General features: G+C 44.0%; 1 protein-coding gene across 4 annotated transcripts in view; it reads right to left on the bottom strand.

Moving 5' to 3' along the window:
- LOC123349055 (zinc finger BED domain-containing protein 5-like) overlaps window positions 1-25,309 on the bottom strand; it is a 54,901-nt gene extending 29,592 nt beyond the window's left edge. The window contains exon 1 of one of the 4 annotated variants that reach the window (XM_044986781.1): window positions 25,197-25,309. In XM_044986781.1, coding sequence (XP_044842716.1) covers window positions 25,197-25,213 — 17 coding nt within the window. In that variant the 5' untranslated portion in view covers window positions 25,214-25,309. Of the gene's footprint in view, window positions 1-8,132; window positions 8,186-8,920; window positions 9,083-25,196 lie in introns of those variants that run through there. The other 3 variants (XM_044986787.1, XR_006573358.1, XR_006573360.1) reach the window with 3 other exon arrangements.
- Window positions 25,310-26,067: the final 758 nt, after the last annotated feature.

Genomic DNA, 26,067 nt, shown 5'->3' with positions numbered 1-26,067 from the left:
CAGCTGCATAGTTTCTAAACAGTTTCCATTATGTGTGCTAAATTTTAACTCAAATACAGAAGACCTAAGTGTTTATATATTATATTAGCATTTAGGTAGTACTTTTAATCTTCCAAGTGCTGTATACACATGAAGTGATGAATCTTTATAACACCAACCCCACCTTGAGATAGGTAAATATGAACACATTAATATCAATTAGTAGCATGAATTTGGTCCTCTGTCTATGAGATCCAAATCCCAAAGTCAAAGAAATTGGGTAAAGATGGTTGTATTTGAGACACATTGTTAGAATCCATTATTTCTACTTTATCTGAAAGATTAGCAAGGGTGCAATTGGCTGCTACTATTTTATGTAAACGAAGTTTGTAAAACATCATGGGTCCCAACCTTTCACTCTAGAGCAGTAGTTCTCAAACATTTGTACTGGTGACCCCTCTGACATAGCAAGCCTCCGAGTGTGACCCTCTCTTATAAATTAAAAAAAAAAAAGAAACACTTATTTAACCCTATTATAAATGCTGGCGGCAAAGTGGGATTTGGAGTGGAGGCTGACAACTTGCAACCCCCCATGTCATAACCTCACGACCCTCTGAGGGGTTCCGACCCCCGGTTTGAGAACCCCTGCTCTAGAGCATGTGCCATATATTAAGTGAACGAAAAATATACACACACACCTTACTACATAACCGTTACCATTGGAAAGCAATTTTATAGCCTTTACCATATGAAAAAATAATACATTTTCCAAGTAGCTGATTTATGGAAGCCACTAAGGCCCAGAACTGCAAAGGTATTTAGGTGACTAACTCCAGTCAATGGGAATCTGTGCCTAAATATGTCTGAGGATTTGGGTCTCAGCTCCTAGCTGGCAAAGGGTTACATATGCGCAGTATTTTTATGTAAAGATTTTACTCATCTGTATCAGTTCTGAAGTCCTTTTTTAGGCTGTTTTGAGATATTTTTGGCCCTAATTTTCAAGGAAAGCCTCTTAGTAAATCCAAGATCTCTCCTCATGCTAATTACCCCCTGCACTCCTTCTCCTCCTGGCTCTCTCCCTTTCCCACCCCACAATGTTTTCCAGCTCTCCCCCTTGTCATAAATAATTTTTGATTTGACGCAACTGCTACAATTAGCCCCAGCTCCTAGCAGTAATTGTAGTGGGAGGTTTGGCTTTGTTGTTGTTGGGGTTTTTTTTAACTGGAAAAAAAAAAGACTAAGGCCTGGTCTACATTGGGGCGGGGGGGGGGAGGAAATCAATCTAAGATACGCAACTTCAGCTATGAGACTAGCGTAGCTGAAGTCAGTGTATCTTAGATTGACTTACTTCGCATTCTCGCGGCATGGAATCGACAACCACCGCTCCCCCATAGACTCCGCTTCTGCCTTTCACCCTGGTGGAGTTCCGGAGTCGACGGGGAGTGTGTTTGGGGATCGATGTATCGTGTCTAGACAAGACGCGATAGATCAATCACTACCCGCCAATCCAGCAGGTAGTGTAGACATACCCTAAGAAAGGGTAAATAGAAGCCGTTGCAGAGTCACTGCACCAACTCTACCCCAATCAGGGATTCCCTTACACCAGGGGAATTCCCAGGTTACTGGTTAAACTCCATTTCCTGAAAATTTGTACCAACAGAGAAGCGCAAGACAGCTGGAGTGGGACCAGATTCTGGCCCTTCATTTCTTAGGGCTCATATACTGAGAGGTGCTGAGTACCTGCAGTTCCCATTGACTTGAACAGGAGTTAGTTTCAATAGCTGAGCAAGTGGACTCTGAGGTGCTACTGACGGGTTCACATATATTTAACCTCTGAGCTGAGGTAGGAGAGGAGACACAGCCAAGAAGCATCATGGAGAGATGAACTCAGGCCCCCTACAGCACTGAGTCCTTATCAAGTATTAGCATTTCAGAGCTAATGTTAGACAACTAACTTTTGGGCTTGCTAGTGCCTCCTGTACTAGTTCCCTTTTTAACCACATGCCTCACTATGTACTTGGTAGATGCTTGGCTCCTCTTTTCCTTTCCCCAAAACAGCTCCACCTCTCCCAGCTGCTGAGCAAACTTTTTGCCATCTTGCACAATTGGACACTCGCTGCACACACCCCTATGTGCAGTCTGCCAGGCTATTCACAGACCAGCCCCGTCAGCTGGACTGGCCCTAGGATATCACAATTACTGATTAGACCTCTTCACAACAAAGATCTCTCTGCACAACCAAGGCTAACTATGCAAGCTTCAGGAAAAGAACTAAAACCGTGTCAGAAAATTCCATCTCTTGACAAATTAATGGGACACTGTCAGATAGCTTAAGTCCTGAGTGGCACCTACCTTTAAAGCTATACATTTTGTTAGCATATAATTATCCCCATATGACTAGTTATAACAGCAGTCTCCAGTCTCTCTAGCTCAAAGCAATAAAAATAAAACCAGAGCACTGATTAGGTTACCACATATAAACTGCTGTGCATTAGCTCAAACCATCATATAAAAAGGGTTATGTTGTTGCTGTATGTTCCACCCCTGCCCAGACCTGAAAAAAGCTTTCAAGCTTAAATGCCTTTAAGAAAAAAAAAAGAAGCCCCCCTCAACAATGGTCCCATTTAAATCGTTCTTTCCTAGAGCCATCCTAGGTTAAATTTTTCCTCATGTCTCCAACCTGACAAAAATAATAAAAAAAAATTCTCAGGCTGCATTTTTTATTCAAACTTCATAGTAAATAAATTGGCCATGTATGGGGGAGGGACTGGGAGAGAGACAAGGAGTTTTGGGTGGAGGGGAAGACTAGGAATGGCTGGACAAGGACACTGGGACAGGGATGAGAAGCCTGAAGAGCGGAGACAGACTGAATAGGTGAGGAAAATAGGACTGGGGTGAGTAGCCAGGCTGGGAAAGAGACAGGACTAAAATAGGGACAGGTTGGAGGGGAAGGGACAGAAGTGGTCAAATTTGGGAGAAACAGGCAGAAGAGTCTATACCCACTAGAGCACACTACTCTTCAGAGCCTGGAATGGAATCTAAGATTCCTGAGTCTTGCCACTCCTCTGCTGTCAGCAAATATCAGTGAAACCCACTGACAAAATGTGGGTCCCATCCCCCACACTAGTGCTGGTCCACAGAGGGTAACCACCAACTACTGTTACTACTACGGTTAACTTATGTGGAAGAGGTCTGTGCAGTGGATCAAAAAATTCCAACCCTGCTGATAACCCATGCGGATATCAGTATGATGCAATTTGTTTTGTTTTTTTTTTAAATTTTTAAAGCCATCACAATTACACAAACACAAAAATAACACGAAAGGTTGCAAAACCAAGTACTCCATATTCAGTAAATGCCAGAATTAAGGTTGCTTCTTCAGCCTTAATTTGGCTTCTTGTATGAATTATGATATCAACTTTAATTATGTGATCACATCCTATTTCCTCCACAGAACTCTCACCTGATTCAGTGCATAGGATGGATCTGTTCTGGGATGGAGTCAGAGTCATGTAGTGAAGGAAGCTATTGTCTGTAAGAGCCCAGCCTCATTAGTTGAAGAAGTTGGAAGATGTGTAGTTAATGGTGGAGAGAGTTCCAAGCAGAGTTAAGGGTGGTCTCATGGTTAAAGCAGTTGGCTGCTGTCCTGGAGAACTGGATTCTAGCCCTGCCTGTGCCATAAAGTTCCTATGTAGGCAGGTCAGTTAAATTGACCTTTCACAGGTGGTCTCTAATTGTGCATTCCTCATTTTGTAGGTGTCCCATCTGAGACCATAGGATCGGATCTGATCTGCAGCAGTGCACACTTAGCACTTCTGCAATTGAACTCCACAGGAACTGGTCTTTGAACACATGAAGTGCTATGTAATGCTAACTACTCTGAAAAAAAAATCAGGTCCTAGATGTCGCAAACTGAGCACCCAAAATTAGTGGATACTTGCAATCTGAATTTCTGTGCGCCTCAATTCTCCATCTGCAAAATAGGGATAATAATTGGGATTGGTCAGAAAAGAATTCCATCTCACAAAAAATTCCAAGGTTTCAAAAAGTGGTTTAATGCCAGTGTGGAATGACTATGAGACCTTTCAAAAAATTGTCTGAGAAAACATCTGACTGTTCCTTCCCACACAGGCAATAGCCTAGTGGGTAGGGCACTCCCATATTCAAGAAGTACCTGCTCCAGTTGGGTGAAGTATGGACTTGAATGTGGGTCTCCCACACTCAAGTGAGTGCCTCTTTCTTGCTCTGGTTTTGCCTAGAAATTCCATTCTGGACCTGACACACTTTTCAAAACAAAATTTTAATTGAAACTGTTGCATGTTCATGAAACATTCTGGTATCAATGAAAGGGCATTTTGACAGAATTTTTTTCTTATAACATTTTTCAACCAGCTCTAATAATAAATACCCCTTATCTTGCTGGGTTGTGCTGAAAATAAATTCATTAGTGACTGTGAAGCACCCAGACACTATAGTGATGAGTTCCATAGAAAAGCCAATAAATGAATAATAATTTGAATACTGTGTAGGATATAAGGCATGGAGACCACACACTGAATCATGAGGAGAAAACTAAATATTGACTAGCAGCTCCCTAAGTGAGCACCATCCATCCTGTGCATGGAATGAGGCAAGGGTCCAGTGGGGAAAAATGGTATGTAATAACATAATTAAAGCCTGGGTCATAATGCATATGCACAAACCAGCCCAATCAAGGTTGCCCAGGCAACTTTAATTCTGGTATTTTCTAATTTGTGTCTTTGTCTTTGCAACATCAATGTTCTTTTAATGTAGCTTTTCAGTGTGTTTATTTATATATGCTATTTTGAGGTCTTGTTCAGAGAAATAAAAAAACCCATCACTGACAAAATAAAAATACACCCACTATCAGGCACAGGCTTTCTATTCAAGTAGCAACCCTGGAATACCATACATGGCCAAGTCGCTCAAAATCTGCTAGTCTACCTTAGATGTCTATTCTATTTTGAATTGTAATTGACAGTTTGCAATAAGACCTAAATTTTTTTCTACACTATCACAGAATTAGAAGCTACTACTCTATACAATACTCTGAAGAGAGAGTTTGGCACAACTCCATTCAAAATTACAACCAATTAATTGTAAAATTTGAACTTCAAGTGAGACTGAGCAGATCAGGACCGATTTTAATCATGTCCCTTAATGTCCTACTAACAGGTGCTCTGATACTACAATCATGAAGGTTGCAATATGCACCATTAGCACTGAATTATTTAGAAGTCTGGACCTAAAGTGCATTGGCACAAACAGGGAACCTGCTCAGCACATTTGCCAGAGCTGGTATTCTAACTATTGCTTTCACTTCAATAAGCACCTTATTTTTGTAGGAAAAAAATAAAAAGATCTCCATTCCTTTCAGATATTTGCACCCACTGGATTTCCAGATGTTTTAGAAAATATAGAAAGGCTTTCCATGCTTTTTGTGACAGCAGGTTTTTTAGCTCATTAAGAAGCTATGTTTATACTTTATAGGCACCAAAGAATGTTGCTGCCAATCCTCCTTAGCCAGAAGGATGATGGCCAGGGTGTGGGAAATGTGAGAGGAGAGAGGCATTTGCTATGCTCTAATAGAGAGAAAGGACCTGTCACACCCGCTAGATAGAAGGATAAAAGTTTTCCATTGACTAAATCAGCTTTTCTTATTTTATCTTTTTTCACTTGTTGATTTTATTCATAATAGATTCTGATCCCCTAAATCAGTAATCCCAATGAAATGTGAGTAAGGGAATCAGAATCTGGCCTGAAGTGTTTAGTGATTCAACTGAACATTCCAGAAGCGACTTGGTTGTTAGACACATGCCAAATGTCAATTAAAAAAAAACACTTATGAAAGTGAGTGTTTATGAAAGTTAGCTTGGAGTTTTCAGTAACAAACTATAACAAAATTTTTCAGCTTTCTAAATTAGGACTCTGATCCTGCGATCTGATCTGCGTGGCAGCAAAACTACACCTCTGCAAAATCTGATTGATTTTAAAGTAGCACTGCTTGTGGGCATATGAGTCAAATAGCAGGAAGCCTGTAGATAAAAGCTAATATGCTAGTGTGTGTATACATGGAACACAGTGTAACCTATTTATTTTTAGGTCATACATGTAACTGTCAGAGCACAGTGACATGACACTTTCCAAATGTAATACAGGAGGTTTGAAATTGTGAAAGCCTTCCCAGCCCCCTTTGAATGTAAACTCCCAACTGTGGTTTTACAGCAACATTATTGGAGTTGCTTATTTATTTAAGATGCATTGTTTCTGCTTCAGACTCAAAAAGAAGGTTGTTTGGAGAGAGCCATTCTAATTAGAAAAAACAAGCTGCAGCTGTTCTTAAAAGAGCAATAAATTCCTTGACTAAACCTCTACTTACTCAAAACATACCTTTCTCTAATGGTCTTTAGAAGACTTGTACCATGGCCTAGCTGTTTATAAGCAACCTTCTATTCACTCCACTTCTCTTGGGCCAGGTGTGATAGCAATATTGTATGTGGCTTGCAACTGATTGAAGAAAACATTAAGAAAGAGCAATACCCTGTTTCTCTGATTTTTGAATTTTTGGTGATTTAGCATAAATCAGAGTCACCCTGTCATCCCCTTACTCACATTGAGTAATACCTTATTCCACAAGTATTCCATTTGACTTCATTGGGATTACTTATGGTATAAAGGACTATTAACTGTGAGTAGAGGGTCACAATATGGCTGTTCACAATTCTTGGATTCTGAGTTGTCCTGGTCAGTTTGAGGGGTTCTGTGATCAAAGAATGAGAATATGGGACAGAATTTTCAAGAGCCACTAAGGAAATTACCTGTATCGATCACATAGCACTTTTCAGAGAGTACAAATATAGTTACGTTTTATGTACAAGTAAAAGAATCAAAGTGCCAAATTTCTATTTGCACATCAAACCAATTCTAGCATAGTTAGAAGTCATGCATACAACAAGTTTGTTCTTTGAACAACAAAACCAGATTTCTACAAGTGAGTTCCACTGCATCTGTGAAATTAAAAGTCTGTCCTGATATTGTGGAATGGCATCTGGTTTTAAATGTAAGAACTGTAGCACAGGCAGAAAAAGCAAGTAACATAGTAGGGTTTTCCAGAGTTCCATACAATGCCTCCATTGGTAAGGGTGACATGGACTTCCAGTCAAAAACTTTGTTTTCATATTTCTGTACTTTTAAAAATGACAAAACGTGATCCAAATGATTCCTAAGAGTGAATAGGCGGAGTTGTTTTTAATTTAGGAAATTAAATGTGAAAAAAAAAGTTGCATAGATAGGCACTCAAAAGTCAAGAAAAGATTAAGTTAAACCTTAAATGAACATTAACTCTACCATTTCCTTCACATGTATCACCATAGAGCCTTTAATGACAACATAATACCTCTGATAATACAACATGCCATATTTTTCTATGAGCATCATTTGCAGATATGGATCTTACACTGTGTTTTTAACCCTTGGATGCTGCTAGTACTTAACTCCATTCCAAAAGAAAAATTATGTCAGGGCTTGTAATGTGTGCAGTACAAGGTCACTGGAAACAATGGCCATGATCCTGCAAATATATGGATGTAATAGACTCACATGTGCATCTCACTGAAGTCTATTGGATTTCTCATGTGAATAATGTAATGCACATGAGTAAGTGGTTGCAGGATTGGGGCCTATTGCAAAACTGGAAGTGATGAGGAAGGTTTTGGTCTTCTAGAATGGAAATTTAGGGGACCATTTAAAATTAAAGTGGTTTTATACCAACAAATATTGTAACATTTTATATACTTTCATAAATACACTGATTGTTTTCAAGTAACCTGCACATCTCAAAGAGCCAGCAGCTTTCCCTACTCCAGGCACTTACAAGAATTTTAATGTTTCAAAATCACTCCATTCCCATGAAACTTTGAGAGCTTGGGATATATTTTAGATGTGGAAGTGACTTAAGAAGTGTGTTCAGAGCAGTAGTTAAAAGACCTATTCAAATAATTTATATCGAACAAAAGGTTCACAATAAAAAGTACAATCAGTAGGTATAAAAAAATACCAGCTAGCTGGAGCCAATATATATTTCAGTTCTGCTTCCCCTTAACTATCATTGTCTGATTCCACTATTATCTTACCCTGGCTTGCAACCCTGTCAGCTCGTCTCCTTTCCTTTTTCCACCACTGTCACTAAGGGCTTGTCTACACAGGAAATTATACCAGTTATACCAGCATAGCACCTTCCCAACCACATTCTAATCAGCCTGCAGGTGCAACAGTGAATGTTATTCCCTTTCCTAGCTGTTTGGCAGATCCACATTGTGATGTCGTCATGTCTTTTAAAGTTTCCAGAGTTTTTCTTGAAATCATCATAAGTATTATTCATAACAAGCTAATTTGTTGTCCTTCTGTGCAGTGGGGTCTACAACCCCTGCCTCCAACTTATAATTTAAAACACAGAGAGGAAGGAGTTAAGAACCACCCCTACCTGCCAAGAGCAAAATCAGCCCCAAACCAGCTCAGCTATGAGAAATGTCAGTCATGGAGAAACACACCCACAGCTGCTGCAGCTAATCAGGGCAACTCCAAGTATGAAGAGGGAGAAACAGGAAACAAGGGACGGAAGAGTTTGACTTCAAAGGCGCAACAATTCAGTGCCACGGGAGCAAGAACCAGGCCTCCTGTAAGGGACTTAGAACCTCCTGGAATACAAAGGAGGGAGCTGGAGACAGAAGCTCTGATGTTCAAAGGCTTTGTGACTCATTTATGTTTAAGCAACCACTGCCTGGGCCAAGGACCAATCCAGGCCACTCAGAATAAGACTTTGCACAAGACGGTTTCCTCCACCTCTGACAGAAGTGAAGTTTTTAAGCTGTGAAAGTGGGGGGAACCCATGAACAACAACAAAAAAAAGAAAGTGAATTACCTCATACATTGACTAGATGACTCACAATCACAACAGCAACCAGACTTGTTACAATGTATGACCACTTGTTGCTGATACAAGGCTGCTCAGACTCTGCCACAGCACAAATCACATCTCCCAAAATTCAAAGAATGCCCCTGGCCCTGTGTAACTCAAGTGTAGTTGCCCTGCACTGGACAAGAAGGGGTTAACCCCATCTTGTGGGCTGAGGAAGCCATGCCCCCTCACCACTGCTGGGCATGCTCCAACTGGAGCTTCAGTATAAAAGGGAGAAACTTAGCTCAGTCAGGGCTGACTGCTGAGGAGAGAGGATGCACTTTGCAGGCTTCCACCCAGGAGCTGCTGGAGCCCCAGATTGTGGAAGCCAAGTGCACCAAGACCCAGGCAGATGCTCAGCTGCCCATAGAAACCCAAGAGGGGACAGAATTGCCAGGAGCTGTGCAAGCCAATGACCCCAGAGGCCCAGGATACCTGCGTACAGCCATGCTGGAAGACAGGGAAAGAAGTAACCTGGGGAATTAGACATTGGTCTGGTTGTGGAACTGGGACAAAGGCAGCATGTTTTGGATGGATCCCCACTGTCCTAGTGGTGAATCCATTCACTGCTAACAGGGCCCTGGGTTGGGACCCAGTGGAGTAGGGAGGGACTGGGTCCCCCTATGCTGGCTGCCACCCACACCAGTGGCATCCCACTTCTCCCTCTAGCCACTTGGCCACACAGCCAATATTGACTCTGGCCACTGGGCCATTCAGCCCTGCATAGGAGGACTGACTTTTGGACTCTGGCCATTATGTCATTCTGCCCTGAACCTAAGGGAGGACATTTGTACCCAGCTGTGGGGCTATAACACCCTTTTCCTCCCAACCCCAAAAGGTGATGGGGTGTACTTTCCCCATGACATCCTGACACTACCCCAGATGATGGTGGAAACAACTCAGTCCTTCCTGGTAACCTTTGAGAGTAGCGTTGGTCTCTCATTGGCCACCAGAGTAGTGGGTCATCCTGTTAGCCTCCCTAATGATGGGAGGGGGAAGCCCAGGCAGCATATAGAGGCCTCGGTAGGGTGGTTGCCCAAGACTATGAACAGGTGCAGGTAGCCATATTGGACTGATTAGGCATTGATAAAGAGACCTGCCATCAGTGCTTCCACAACAAGAGATACCTCCCTCAAGACAAGGCCATGAGCAGTTGCCCAGAAGCTGAAAGACTTCTGCTGGCACTGGTTAAAGCTGGAAACCCCCAACAGCAATCCGGGTCACAGAGCTGATCTTCCTTGAACAATTCATACAGGTCCTCCACCAGCAGGCAGAGATGGGTCTGCAGACACCACCCAGAAACTCTGGTAGAACCTACCTGCCTCAATCACAGAGACAGCAGATGCTACCCGAACATCCCAGTGCAACTGTGTCATGAGACACAAGAACCTCATGACAGTATGTGGGTCCCCAGATCAACCCTACCTTACACTTTCTGTTAGGGCTAGGATGTGAGCAGTCTGGCCTAGGGGTTAGCGTTGGGTGTGGGCTGAGGATCCAGGGGCCAGAAGCTGAACCAGGCTGACACGGAACACCAGGAGATCGGAGTTAAGTGACAAACTGGAGTGCTGTAACCAAGAAACAGATATAAGGAGGCAGACAGTCAGGTTACCAGCAGGTCAGGATCACGCAACAGTACCGGAGGGCAGGAACCAGGAGGCAGTTACCAAGAGTCAGGCTGAGTCTAGATGCTAGGAGGTCAGCAAAAGGTAAACACCAGGGAAGCAGTCCATGGCAGGGTGGAGCCCAGCTATTCAGACAACTTCTTGCTTCCTCTTTGGGCTTAATAGAGGCTGCAGCCCAATCAGGAACCGTGGAGCTCTCACAATCACAGGATGGGGTGGGGCTAATGACAACTGGGCTTCCTGGCCCCTTGTCCCAGCTGCTATCTCAGGGGTGAGCAAACTATGGCCCGTGGGCCATGTCCAGCCTGTCAGACCTTTTAATCCAGCCCTCGAGCTCCCGATGGGGAGTGGGGTCAGGGGCTTGCTGTGCTCCAGTCGGGGGCTTTCTGCACACCTCCTGGAAATAGTGGCATGTCCCTTCTCCAGTTCCTACGCATAAGGGCGGCCCGGGGTCTCTGCACGCAGCTGCCACCCCAAGTGCCACCCCCCCGCAGCTCCCATTGGCTGGGAATCATGGGCAATGGGAGCTGCAGGGGCAGTGGCTGCGGACAGGGTGGCACACAGAGCCGCCTGGCCACACCTCTGCATAGGAGCTGGAGTGGGAACATGCTGTTGCTTCAAGTACTGCCTGGATCCTGCACCCCTGAGCCTCTCCCCCACACCCCAACCCTCTGCCCCAGCCCTGATCCCCCTCCCACCCTCCAAACCCCTTGGTCTCAGCCTGGAGCACCCTCCTGCACCCCAAACCCCTCATCCCCAGCCCCACCACAGAGCCTGCATCCCCAACCAGAGCCCTCCCCACACACCCCCTGCATCCCTGCTTCAGTCTGGAGACCCGTCCCACACCCTGAACTCCTCATTTCTGGCCCCACCCCAGAGCCTTCACCCCCTCCCACACTCCAACTCCCAATTTCATGAGCATTCATGGCCTGCCATACAATTTCCATACCCAGATGTGGCCCTCAAGCCAAAAAGTTTGCCCAACCCTGTGCTATCTGGTAGATGAAGACTGGCAAACAAAGAAAGTAAAAACTCAATTCTCAGTGGCCCAGACATATCACAAACTCCTTCACTTGACCCATGGCATACCCTAAGTGCCCTGCACAGGGTAGGACAAAACCGAGTCCATAATTTTGGCCTTTTGTGTGGCTGAGGATCTGTGGTGACAATTAAACCTATAACGTTTTGCCTGCTTTGGGCATTAACCATAAAAAGTAGGTCTCTTTACTTTTAATAAAGAATGGTATACTTAGCTGTAAGAAAAAAAAAAGACAGAAAAACTGAATTGATCCAAACAAAAAGTTTATTGATATAATTCAAATACTGTTAAAATCATGCTTGCTAAACAAAAAAATGTGAGTATGGAAATTACAGACATTTTGGTTTATTATCAAACTGGGCCTAATTAGTAGACAAATAGTGAGGGGATGGGCTATTCCTCCTACCACTCCCGTTCGGGTCCTTTTCCTGGGGTACTCACTCATCACAGGTGGTGCCTCTTCCTGGCTGCTCTGGGGAATAGCTTTCTTCCAGGACCAATACCTCTCCTTGGGGTCTCTCAACTCATTGTACTTCTTACTCTGCAGCCCCTCTCACTCTGTGAGCTGCAGCTTGCTCTTTGAGACTCAGCTCTCCAGCTGTAGAGAGTCTCACTGGCCCTGCTATCCAGGCACTGCCACTCTGTCAGCGGCTGGTAGGGGAACCTGGCCACTAGTCTGGGTTCCAGCCCAGAGACCCTGCAACATGCAGCCAATATCTGCTCACTCCCCAAACTTGCTGCTCTCTCCTTGAGCTGCTATCTGCTGTGCCTCCCATGGGCTCTCTTTTCCACCTCTCTCTCTCTCTTCTGGATACACCCATCCCTCGGGGCCAGGCTCCTACTCATTCCTTCTTTAATGCACAAAGGGTGGCTACAGCCTTCCTCACTGCAGCCATTTCTGTTGCCAGCTTCCTGGCCTTATACTAGCCAAGTCCACACCTGCTCAGCTGAGCTTCATCTTCCAGTCAGGAGGTGCTTCTCCTGCCTAAACCCTTCATCCATGGCATCTCTCACTAGTTGGTCCTTCTCAGCTTCCTTAGCCCCTTCAGGGCTGGCATGGGGAGAACACCTCATCACAGTTCTTAAAGAAAAGGAGACAAAACAGACAGAAGCTACTGGAGCAAGCTTCACCATCATGGCTGCCAAGTGCCACCCCTACCATCTCCTGGGACCCCAGACCTTCATCCTTATCCTGAGACATGTCCTGCCCAGACCAGGCCAGAGAGGGGGACCCAAATAACATTGGGATTCAGGTGGAGTCAGAGATGGCAAACACAATCTGGGATGAAATGAGACCAAACTTTAACAGCTCCAGCCCATCTCAACTAACATCTCCCCACCCCCAAAAGGGCAATTACTACATCTTTAACACCCTCTAAAAAGACTGTCAAACAAGGGGTTTTTGCTCTTAAGCTCTCCAGCTGAAGAGACAAGAAATAGAAGATGTTAAAATGAAAGTATTATTCATTTCAAAATGTTTTCACTGTTTTTTTCCCTTGCCTTTATCTTTAATAAATGATATGCATGCCAAGGTACTAGACAGGCTGAAGTCTCTGTATACCAAACATTGTTTAACACAGTTTAATGCTGGGCAAAAACTAAATTATGTTAATGCCTTTAGCCCATTTATTCCATCTAAATTAATAAAAACAGGTCAAAAAGGTCAAAAATTTGTTCCTCCTGCCCAGCCAGCCAACTAGTGGCCTTCAAAGGAATCCTACGAGCTCTGCTGGGGCCCCTCCCCTTGGTTGAGGTCCCTTTCAAGCGGGTGGGCATTGACATGGTAGGACTCCTAGAGAAAACTGTGATGGGGTACCAACATATCTTAGTGACAGTGCATGGAATAATCTACCATCCAGAAGCTGTACCATTGTGATCCATGAGTGCAAAATAATTGTAGATGAAATTATTGAAAGTCTTTGCCTGGGTCCCCAAAGAGATTGATGGACCAGGGAACCAATTTTACAACTCCCTTGATGTGGAAAGTCTGAAATTTGTTGAAGATCAAAATCTTTGGACATCAGTATACCACCCTCAAACTGACAATTGATTGAACAATTTAATCAGACCTTTAAGAATATTCCTTAAAATATATTGCCCGGGACACTCAACACTGGAATCAGCGACTCCTGGCATTACTACTTGCTATTTGGGAAACCCCCCCCCATGCCTCAACAGGGTTCTCTCCTTTCTCATTATTATATGGAAGGCAGCCCAGAAACATACTAGATCTCATGTGAGAAACATAGTAAGCCCAAGCCCTGGAAGCTGAAAATGTCATTTGATATATCCTAGATATATACAAGAGGCGAGACTATGGGAGCATTTGCTTATGAAAACCTCCAGAAAGCAGAAGAGCTACCGCAGTGGTATTATAAGAAAAGGGAATATCTGTGGGTCTTCCAACTGAGCAATAGGGTCCTGTTGCTTCTGCCAAGTTCAGAATGTAAACTAAAGGCCCAGTGGCAGGGACCTTATGAAGTAATGAAAAGTGTAGGAGCCATTTACTGTCTGATCCGACAACCAGGAAAGGAGGACAGAGGAACAGCAGATTTATCACAAATTTGCCAAAGCTGTGGAAAGCAGAGGAAGGCCTTGTCGTTATATCTGACACTGATGACCCAGAGCTTGGACCCCACATCTGCATCCTCCTTGATGACCATTCACTGCCCTGAAAGAAAACCTAAGCCAGGAACAAAAGCAGCAGGTACTCCAACTTGTGGTGGCATTTGCAAATATGTTCTCTGCTGAACCCCAGAGGACACACTTGGCCCAACACCAAATCCTTGCCAACCCTCAAATACGGAAGCTCTGCAACAAATACGGAGGAAATAAGGGTATGCCTACACTGGAGCTGGCAGCAAGCCTCCCAGCCTGAGCAGACAGACTTGCGCTAGTAGGGCTTGAGGTAGAATGCTAAAAATAGCCACATGCATGTTGTGGCATAGGCTCTTGAACCTACAGGGCTGGGTGGACTTGAGAGCCCAAGCTCCTGCATTAGCTGCTATGTCTCTCGTGAATTGATTCAATTGTCCACTGGGTAATTCTGAGTGACCATTGTGTTCTTGTGTGTTATGACAAAAAAAAATCACCTTAGTGCTAGAGGTGGTTGAAACTCAGTCTCCATTATGAGGGAAATTTGGACATTTCCAGAAATCTTCATTTTGAAATTTCCTGCAGAAAGGAGATTCCAAAAATGGTGGTTTTGGGGAGGAAAAAAAATCATTTCCATTCAGTTTTTCAGAATGAAAGGGAAACAACCCAGAGAGTCAGAGGCCCTGAGAGTTCCATATCGAGCGTTCTCAGGTTCCACAGGGACAACCCTGGATGCCCTGGGGTCCACAGCTCAAGGGTAGTCCGCATGGCAAGGCTGCCCCAGAACGACACTGGAACCCCTGCAGTTCCTGGCCCCAGGGCAGTCCACATGGCAGGGCTACAGTGGATCCCTTTCAGAAATATAGGGAAAAAAACAAGCCTTAGTTTAGGGATCGGCAACCTTTGGCATGCATCCCATCAGGGAAAGCCACTGGTGGGCCAGGCTTGTTTGTTTACCTGCTGCGTCCGCAGGTTTGGCCAATCGTGGCTCCCACTAGCTGTGGTTCACTGTTCCAAGCCAATGAGGGCTGCAGGAAGCAGCACGGGCCGAGGAATGTGCTGTCCGCCACGTCCCGCAGCCCCCATTGGCCTGGAACAGCGAACTATGGCCAGTGGGAGCTGCGATCGGCCGAACCTGCGGACGCTGCAGGTAAACAAACCGGCCCGGCCCACCAGCGACTTTCCATGATGGGCTGCGTGCCAAAGGTTGCTGATCCCTGCCTTAGTTAATCAGCTGCTTAACTGATTACCTGTACCATCTTTCTTAGGGTTTCTTTTAATTTTGATTGCTTACCTAAAGAAACAAGAATCAAGAGTTGATATTAGTTTTATAGAGTTTAATATCCTTAACCATAGCCATTAATAGTATAGGATATAAGAAGGCAAAAATAGAATCTAAAGATAGGACTGATTTGTCTATACAAGTTAGAAAATTGGTTGATATAACCATTCAGGTTTTCAGAATCAAATCTCAAAACACATACTCAGTTACTATACTGGGAACGTGATTGTTTAGATTTTTTACTGAGACCCTCAGAATAGGGCCTCACTTGAGCCAATTAGTGATCAACTCCAGTGTTGCTAAAACAATCCTAAGCTAGATCACACAAGTTGGTCAATTACTTACATGCCAGTTCACCAAGGTCTCCTTCCCAATGGGTCTACAGTAATCACTTATTTTCTGTTTCCCAATTAATTATATTAACCTCAGGATCTGACACAGTCCTAACCATCTGGCATAAACTCCTACATTTGACAGACTATACAGACTGAATGTAGTTAAAGTTTGCACACTTGGTCTCATTTTATGGCTATCTACACTGAGAATTTGAAAGGCAACGTGAAACCATTAACTAGGGTAGATATGTACACGGTTCTATAATTCTAGTTAGAGTAACTTGTTCAATTTCAAAGCTACTTTAAGAACATAGGAATGGTCATAATGGGTCCATCTAGTGCAGTATCTTCTGACAGTGTCCAGTGCCAGGTGCTGCAGAAGGAAAGAACAGACCAGGGCAATTAGAGATAGCCATCCCCTGTTCTCCAGTCCCAGCTTCTGGCAGTCATAGATTTAGGGACAGGACACTCAGAGCATGGGGTTGCTTCACTAACCATCTTGTCTAATAGCCATTGATAGACCTAGCCTCCAAGAACTTATCTAATTCTTGTTTGAACCCTGTTATACTTTTTGGCATTCACGACATCCCCTGGCAACAAGTTCCACAGGCTGACTGTGTTGTGTAAGGTAGTACTTCCTTAGGTTTGTTTTAAACCCACTGCCTATTCATTTCATTGGGTGACCTCCATTTCTTGTGTTATGTGTATGGACCTACCAAATTCAGTCCATTTTGGTCAACTTCAGTCTTATGATTTTTAAGATCATAAATTTCATGTCATCTATTTAAAGCTGAAATTTCAGGGTGTTGTAATTGTAGGGATCCTGACCCAAAAAGGTGTGTGGGGGGTGTCACAAGGTTATTGTCGGGGGTCATGCAGTACTGCTACCCTTACTTCTGCACTGCTACTGGTGGCATGGTATAGTATTGCCACCCTTACTTCTGCACTGCTGCTGGCGGGTCTCTGCCTTCAGAGCTGGGTGCCTGGCCAACAGCTGCTGCTCTCTGGCTGCCCAGCTCTGAAGACAGCACAGAAGTAAGGGTGGCAATACTGCAACCCCCCTAAAATAACCATATCAAGCAGGGGTTCTGCAAAACTCCCCTTAAACCTTGTGATCCCCTGCAACTCCCTTTTGGGTCAGGACCCCCAATTTGAGAAACTCTAGTCTCCCCTGTGAAATCTGTATAGTATAAGGTTAAAAAAAAACAAACCACACAAGACCAGATTTCATGGTGGGAGACCAGATTTCATGGTCCGTGATGCATTTTTCATGGCTGTGAATTTGGTAGGGCCCTAGTTATGTGAAGGGGTAAATAACACTTCTCTATTCACTTTCTCCACATCATGTGTGACTGTATAGACCTATATCATATCCCTCCCACGTGAGTCATCTCTTTTCTAAGAAGACCAGTCCAAGACTTTTTAATCTCTCCTCATATGGAAGCTGCTCCATACCCTTAATAATTTGTGTTGCCTTTCTCTGTACCTTCTACTCTCTCATATTATATATATGAGCTGCAGTGATGAGAATTGCCCACAATATTTAAAATGTGGGCTTACCATGGATTTAGAAAATATAATGCCATTATATATCTTTCTCTTTCCTAATTGTTCCTAACATTGTTGGCTTTTTTTTGACTTCTGCTGCACCTTGAGTGGATTTTTTTCAGAGAACTATCTGTAATAACTCCAAGATCTCGAGTGAGCAGTAACAGCTGATTTAAACTCCGCCATTTTGTATGTATAGTTGGGATTGTTTTCCAATGTGCATTTCTTTGCATTTATCAACACTGAATTTCATCTGCCATTTTTGTTGCCCAGTCACCTGGTCTTGTGAGATCCCTTTATAACTCTTCGCAGTCAGCTCTGGACTTGAGTAATTTTGTATTGTATGCAAACTATGCCACCTCACTATCTACTCCCTTTTCCCAGATCATTTATGAATATGTTGAACAGCACTGGTCCTAACAAAGATCCCTGGGGGACCCAGATTTTTCATCTTTCTCCACTGTGAACACTGGCCATTTATTCCTATCCTTTTTTCTTTTAAGCAGTTATTTTACAGCAATCCTGACTGGAACCTGTTACAAAACAAACACAAACACACTAACTCTGACAATCTTAAAAAACACATACACAAGCATGTACACTTCCTTACTACTTAAGTACTCCATTTCAGGAAGTGGTTAAATGACTGATTTGGGTCATTACCACAAGAGACAGTCTGTTATTTATCATCAGATCTTCGCTCAGCCATCAGCTTTCTGCTTAGTTATTGTTTTCAGCGAGATATGAGTTTAAATTAACATGATAACTGTATTTTTCTGGCATGCTAGCAGGCAACCCCAGCAGCTGGAAAATAGAAAGAGGTGCCTATTGAAGATACGTACTTGATATCACCAGAAGGCATCCCAGCTGGCCAGCCCTGGACCCTAGGTTTCTCCCTTCCAAGTGTTTTAAGGAAGCGATGTACTGAAGGGAAGAGACCATTTTATACTATTTCTACTGGGTGGTGCAACTTAGTTCTTCTTGGAAGTGCTGGCGTGGACCAATCAGATGGTGACCCATGCTTCTTCCAAAGATTGAAAGCATCCAACCAAAATGAGTCACTCTAACCATCCAGTCAGGAAACAAGACATCAGCTTTTGAGTTCTTGCAACTGGGATTGGAATTTTCCAGTCTGTTCAACATGTCTCATCAGACCAGCTTATGTAAGAAGTTAGGCCATAACTTTTGGTACAAACATCTTGTGACATACCTTGAACACTAGCTGCTTTAGACTTGTTTTAAGAGTCCATTATGCAATGCAAAATCACTTCAGAAGGTTCTCCAACAGGCCAGAACAGCTGTATAAAGCTTCCATTTCTGTTCTGCTTGTTTTAATGACAATGGTGGAATGCTGACATGTACAGCTGAGCTGAGTCTGTAAATTATCAGTCAAACAGTTACATTTCTGATTAGTCACTTTCTGGTAAAGTGTCCTTATACACACACTATTTGGTTTCAGTTCCTTTTATTTACTGCCTCTTTCAGCACAGGTGTGCTTCACTTGATAGCATGAACATGCTTGATTGTAAATATTAGCTTTACTTCTTCACTATCACTTAAACTAGAAGAAGAAATCAATATGACTTTACCTCCTGAGCAATCCTGAGAGGACAAACCCAGGGCTGCCCAGAGGAGGGGGCAAGTGGGGCAACTTGCCCCAGGCCCTGTAGGGGCCCCCGATGAGAGCTTTTCCGGGCCCCTGGAGGGGGGTCCTTCACTCGCTCTGGGGGCCCTGGAAAACTCTCATGGGGCCCGGGCCCCCCAGAGCATCTTCTATGGCAATTCGGCAGCGGGGGGTCCTTCTGATCCGGGACCCACCGCTGAAGTGCCCCGAAGACCTGTGGGGGGAGGGGACCTTCCGCCCCAGGACCTGCCACCAAAGTGCTGGGTCTTCAGCAGCAATTTGGCGGCGGGGGCCCACTGCTGAAGACCCCAGGCCCCTGAATCCTCTGAGCAGCCCTGGGTAAACCCTGTCATTAGAGTTACAATATTTTGCCCAAAGCTGTATTACTTACAGTTCACTTCCCCTTAATACAGACTAACATGGCTACCCCTCTGAAACCTGTGCATCAGTAAGAACAACGAGGTATTCACCCCTTCTTGTCAACTGTTAGGAATGGGCTACATCCACGCTAATTGAATTGGCCTCGTTAGCACTGACCCCCCACTTGGTAAGGCAACTCTCATCTTTTCATGTGCTGTATATTTATACCCGCTTACTGTATTTTTCCACTTCATGCAGTGAATGAAGTGGGTTTTAGCCCACGAAAGCTTATGCCCAAATAAATCTGTCTCTAAGGTTCCACAAGGATTCCTCATTGTTTTTCCTTAATAGACATTTAATGATATTAGGTTCCATCAAGTTCCCTATTTTACTACTATTTGGCACATCATATAACAAGGGTAGGCAACCTATGGCACGGGTGCCGAAGGCGGCATGCGAGCTGATTTTCAGAGGCACTCGCACTGCCTAGGTCCTGACCACCAGTCCAGGGGGCTCTGCATTTTAATTTAAATTTTAAATGAAGCTTCTTAAACATTTTTAAAACCTTATTTACTTTACATACAACAATAGTTTAGTTATATATTATAGACTTATGGAAAGAGACCTTCTAAAAATGCTAAAGTGTATTACTGGCACGTGAAACCTTAAATTAGAGTGAATAAATGAAAAAACTCAGCACACCACTTCTGAAAGGTTGCCGACCCTTGTCATATAATATCAGTGTTTGATATGAATTTACTTAATCACAGACATGGAAAGAAGGAAAAAAGTCTCTTTAGCTGCACCAGTGGTACACTCTTGCAAAGCTTTGCAGCAACTCTGTGTTTCCTCAGACTATTGAGGAAATATAGCAGTTAGACCTTGGGGGTTTATTCTCCAAGCCTTCCCTTCTGTCACTTTTTTTTAAAAAAAGGCCTTAATCCCTGGATGGTAATTAAATTATAATTGCTCATACCTTTGGGGCCTTATTTACTACACATGGGAAGCCCAGACTCCCCAGCAGACCACCAGAATGTTTTCCAACAGAAATCAGCCTGTTGCCACAGGAGTTCATCGAAACCGAAATGTTAAATGTTTCAGTTTTGACAACTCAGCATTCAAAACACACACGACAATTCTCAGTCAGCTCTTCCTTACTACCTGGGGCTCCATGCCTCAGTTTTCCCTCTCCCAGCTCTAAGCATTTCCTTCTCCCAGTTTTGGATGGGAAACTTCACTGCTTTTTAACTGTTCAGCTTTCTGGCCAAATCATAAACCGTTCCTTTGGCCCCCTTTGCAGGGTAAACAAGAAGTACAACAGAATAAGCAGCCTTTCCGCTCCTCACTTGTATCAGGGCTTTACCTGCCCATCCTTGGGGCTTCAGGCCCCACTTTCTCTCAGTGCCACAATTCTCTGAGCAAGGGAGCTCTACTGGTCCCACTCCAGAACCCGGATCTTGTATCAACCCTGCATGGCCATTCCCTCTAGGCCTTCTCCCCAAGCCTCTGCAAAACACTGCCTCAGGCATCCTCGCATCATCCTGATTCTAGGGCAGATGAGCCTTCCTTCTCCCCACAGGTGCCTCTTTCAAATGAGCTTAGAGGCTGCCCATTTATCAGCTGACCCTGTTCAATTCAGTCATATGACCACTCCTTGAGTATCCCTAACTGTTAGCAACTGAGATCCTTCCTAGGTAGGAGGGTTAACCCCTTCCTTGCCAGTCAAGTGACAGGGCTTGTGTACCCTATATCAGCCATGTACTTAAAGATTTTCCTGTTGACAGGGCAAAAAGGTTGGAGAAAATTGTTTTCATTTTGTTAAACTTTCCATAGTTTTTTTCCTGGTCCTTAGGTGAGGAAAGTCAAAAGTATTAGTGTCTGCCCATAGGGGGAAAGGGTCCTTTTAGCACAGCTGCTGAGAGAGGAAATCCTCAAGGGTTCTCTTTCTGTACGTGATCGGGATTGGAGGCATTGATCCACAATGGGAGCAATTGTGGCCACGATGGGGAGTAGGGTGGCTAATGCATCTCAGGAACATTCTTGCTTTCTTAATTTCCCGATTGCCCACTGAGTACCTGCTTGGTTAATTGTTGGCCTCAGCACATTTACCCACTTTCTTCCTGTTGTCCATAATTTTTTTCTGAAAAGCCAAACAAGAACCTAAATACCTAGTGATGCTTCTCCCAGCAAGGAATACATGAAGAAGTTGACTGTGTTCAGGGGTCATGCACGCTCTCACCCAGTGATAAAGGAAGAAAGTAGCTACCTCCAGGAGCGACATTAGCTTATCAGTTTGGTGCTAAGAGTTTTGTTCATTCATTTTCTGTCATTTTTCATTTTGCTGCTCCGAGGCTTTTAAAAACTCTGCAAACATGCCATTCTGTAGTAAGCTTACCACTCTTAAGGTATGCAAGAAATTAGGCCTAAAGGGGATGACAGGAGTTTCCTTTCATATCACAACTTCAGTCAAAATCTTTGGGAAATACAGTAAATCTAAATGCACCATGTGCTCTGCTAAACTCCAGAAAGTGCTGTAATGTATGGCAGCTTGCTGGATTCAGGAGTGAGAGTGCTCCTTATCTATGCTACAATCTAGATCTACAGTGACACTTAGTAAAACTACATTCCCAAGCATCTTTTTTGTACTGCCATTTCATATCTTTTTAATGACAAGGAGATGCAGTACAAATGTACAGGATTGTGCCTCAGGAGCTACAAGGCTCATTTGAAAATGAGTGCCTGAGCAGGGAGTTCTCCTTTCGTGGACTGTCAAAGAGAAGATGATCGTTTCTGAATGAAGGGAAGGACGAAAGCATTAAAAATGCATTCATTCATTAAAAATGCATCATCTCTGTAAGGTTTAGTACACATTATCTAGTGAAAGTGAAGGACACTGTTTGTGTATTTATTGTACGAGGGATCAACTGCTTTCATGTGCATGTGGCCACTTCTTTACTGTGCATCCTCCTGTTGTTAGTTATGCAGGATAACTTTCCCTTGCTGTTAAAGTACTCTGACTGTACTCTGAAAAGTGACTCAGATGACATTGTGGAGTTCCGTGCTTGCTGTCTCACTGATTTTATATCAAATTTCCTTAGCTTGTAGATAATTCTTCATGGCCCCCAGATAGCAGCCTCACAAACTTTACCTGAATTTAGAGAAATAAGCGGGATGATTTCTCTCAAACACACTCCTTTCACTTTCATTTCACACTTTCACCACGTATTCATCCAATTCCTTAAAATTATGTGCATGCCCACAACTTTGACTCCATAGTCAAAATTAAAAGTGGCTTATGATGAACATACCAATTTTTTTAAAGTCTAAGGGCAGAGTCTGTTAACCTACAAGCTTTCCTCTCCGTGATCGGCACCTTTCAGAAGATTCAGCACAGAATCTGGCCCTAAATCTCTAGGGATGAGATAGCTGAGCTAGAGGGAATCCAAATAAATGGTTGGCTACAAATGCTAGATTTACCAGATGCAACACTGTTAAATGTTTAGAAGAGGGTTTCTCATTTGATGGGTCATGACCCTCAAGGGTTCATGAAAGGCAGTCGGGGTGGGGGGTAGTTGTGAGACATTAAATTTTTATTATCTAAACCAAAGAAAGTCTTGCTCGTTCTACTCCTTGCACACTTTATCTTTGAAGGTCAAGTGTTGTTGTCTGTTACCTTCTCAAAACAAACACACAAATAAATGATCTAGGCTTATCGTTATCACTATCATTATATACACACACACTTTATTCGTACTTTTATAGTAAATGTAAAGGGGTCATGAAAAATTTTACTTTAGATAAGAGGTCGCCAACCTGAAAGGTTTGAGAAACACTAGTTCAGAACTTTGAAGATAGTGAATGAGTTTCTTCAAGATTTTCCAAAATGTAAATATCAACATGGTCTTCACAAATTGCACATTTGGTGCAAAAATTCTTTGATCTTCATAGAAAATACAGGAAATGAAACTATGGTGTAAGTGACCACTTTACCTTGACTGTTGATGGAGCTGCTACTGATACATCCAGTACCAGAGGCCTAAAAAAAGTGCCGGAACTCACAATTTCAACAAGAACAGTAAAGATTACAAAAAAACGACCAAAATCAAAAGCTGATTTCCTCCAGGGCTACTCTGAAAACCTCTAAAAATCTCAAACTGATATTCTTGCAAGCAACAGAAAAATATGACAAAATCCTTGTGCGCTTTTTATCACTCTCAACATCTCCTTTATCCACAGAAACAAAAGCATTGATTTTTCTTGCGAGCCTGGGGTAGAGTAGGTGGCTGGGTGGGTGCTGAAATAGGGGAGCGGAGTGTGTGTCTGATTAATGGAGGTGGGTAGAGTGATTGTGTGCTGAAGGGAGGAAGGAAGAGTGTGGGTGGGGGGTTGCAGATGAGTGTGCTAATGTGAGATGTGAATGCATTGCAGAAGGTGAGATGAACTGGAGCTATAATGGTGATGGGAGAGAGTTTGTTTAGGATGGGCTTTCATGCCAGGGGGATATAGTGGGTGTCTGTTATGGGGATGTAGCGGATGTGACACAGAGGCCCATTGGTGCCAACCAGCAAAGGGTTCAGTTCTGAAGGGTTCAGTTCTTTACAAGCAACTCCTATCTCAGGCCTGACAAACTCTCTACACCTAATACACTGCTTTTGTGATATTAATCACAAAGTGTAGCATATAAAGTCTCTACTGAAAGCTTGTAATGTATCAGTACACACAATTGCAAGGTATGTATAGGTAATATTAAAGTAATAACATAACTATATTGAAAATTATGCCCTTATGGTCTTGGCGTGAAAGCGAGTCACCCAGGAATTATATGCTTCAGTGACAGTCCATTCAAGCAGGAGTGAGTTGTCACCCACTCCCTGACTAGCTGACTGTGTAATGTATAGCTCAATTGTCCACCATAGCAACAACATAGAAAAGTCAGTGGAAAAAACATCAGAGAAAAACTATAGGCATAGATACCACTTGAAGGCAAAAAGGAACATTATAGCAGACAAAGGATCACCCTGTCTATGAATAAAGACAAATGACTGGTTCAGCATATCAGTGGAGAAAGACACTCTGCATCCCTTCACTGAGGATATATCTTGTTGAGCAGGGTTGTTTCAAGAAAGATTGGATCCCAGTTCCTATGAAGCCAGCCTGCTCTGCAATGGACTGAACTTTGGGGACTGAACAATGGACTGAACCTACTTTATTAGATAGGGAAACTAACTATTAATAAGCACAGGCCTTAGTTCATGTTTTGTATTGTAACCATTTGTTTCCATCATTTTCTCTTGTTTCCACTTGTGGCGTGCCTGGCACCACAGCACCCCTTTGTGGCAGGGGTAGGATGGGGCGTCAGCACCTCATCACTCTCTAGTCCTTGTGTCCACCCCTCTACAGGCAGTCAGTTATAGCCTTTTGGCCTTCTTCCCCACAATCACCTCTGTCTGGTGGGATAGCACAGCCTAGCGGCTAAAGTCCATACAAGCCCCCTTCACGAGCAGGGTAGCACAGCCTAGTGGCCAGAGTCTCTATCATCCCCCTCCCCTTCACAAGCAGGATAGTGCAGCCTAGCAGCCAGAGTCCATACAACCCCCCGTCATGAGCAGGGTAGCATGGCCTAGCAGCCAGAGTCTCTAGAATCCCTCACAGTTTGGGGGTGAGGGAGTAGGGCGACTCAGGCCCACCCTCTCCACCAAGCCCCAACCCAGGTCCCTGGTAGTGGCAAGCTCTCCTTGCCACTCGCTTGGCAGGGATCTGCCCACAACACACCAAGCAGCAATACAGCTCTAACACTGTTTGTCTCTAAAGTTCTCCTGGGTCACTTCCTACCATGAAAGCCGGGTCATCTGCTGCAGGGGTTCCTCCAGTCTGTTCCTCTCCTGGAATATCTGCCATCAGAGTCTCAGGGAGTATCTCAGCTTGGCTGACTTCCAGCATGCAGGCTCTCCCACCTCAGGAGCTAGCAGCATGTTTGCATCCTTCACCTCCAGTGGTCAGCCCCAACTGAGCTGACCTGCGGGCTTTTATACCTGTTCTCCAGTTGGAGCATGCCCAGCAGAGTTTCTGGGGCATGGCTTCCTCTGCTAGGAAGGAAGGATTAAGTCCTGTGGTACCAGTGTAGGGCCGCTCTGCCCCGTCACACCAGTGGAATTGATTTCTTAAATAAACCTTCTTTTGTTTTATTATAAGTGTTCACACATGCTATGTGTTACACAGGAGTGCTGATTTAATGTAAAACTGGCAAATTGGGACACACTGCTCCTTTGGAGAAGAAGAGCTGGGATTTCTTTGGGTAGTCAGTATCAGGGGCTGGATATCATAGGGGAATGCTTCAGGGAACTCAGGTGCACATCTTGTTAACCTGCTAGGCAAAGACAGGGCCCGCATAACCCAAAGGAGAGTGCTTGAGTGTCTGAAAGGCTAGTGGTGTTAGGAAACTAACACCCAGTCACCACAGGCAAGACTCCTTCTCGCTGGAGGCAGAGCTTAATGAAGTGACTCACAGTCCTGGGTACTCCGAGAACCATCCCATTGGGTGTGTGTCTAAAGAAGGGATATTGAGGGTCTCCTATGGGGATGTAGTGTGGCTGTGTCTGGGGGAGAGAGGTATTGGGAGGGTCTGTTATGGAGATGTAGTGGGTATGTGTCTGCAGGAGAGGGGTATTAGGAGGGTCTGTTATGGAGATGTAGTGTGGCTGTG

The sequence above is a fragment of the Mauremys mutica genome, chromosome 1 (genome assembly GCF_020497125.1).
Source record: "Mauremys mutica isolate MM-2020 ecotype Southern chromosome 1, ASM2049712v1, whole genome shotgun sequence".
Taxonomy (NCBI): domain Eukaryota; kingdom Metazoa; phylum Chordata; order Testudines; family Geoemydidae; genus Mauremys; species Mauremys mutica.
This window is presented reverse-complemented; position numbering and strand designations above follow the sequence as displayed.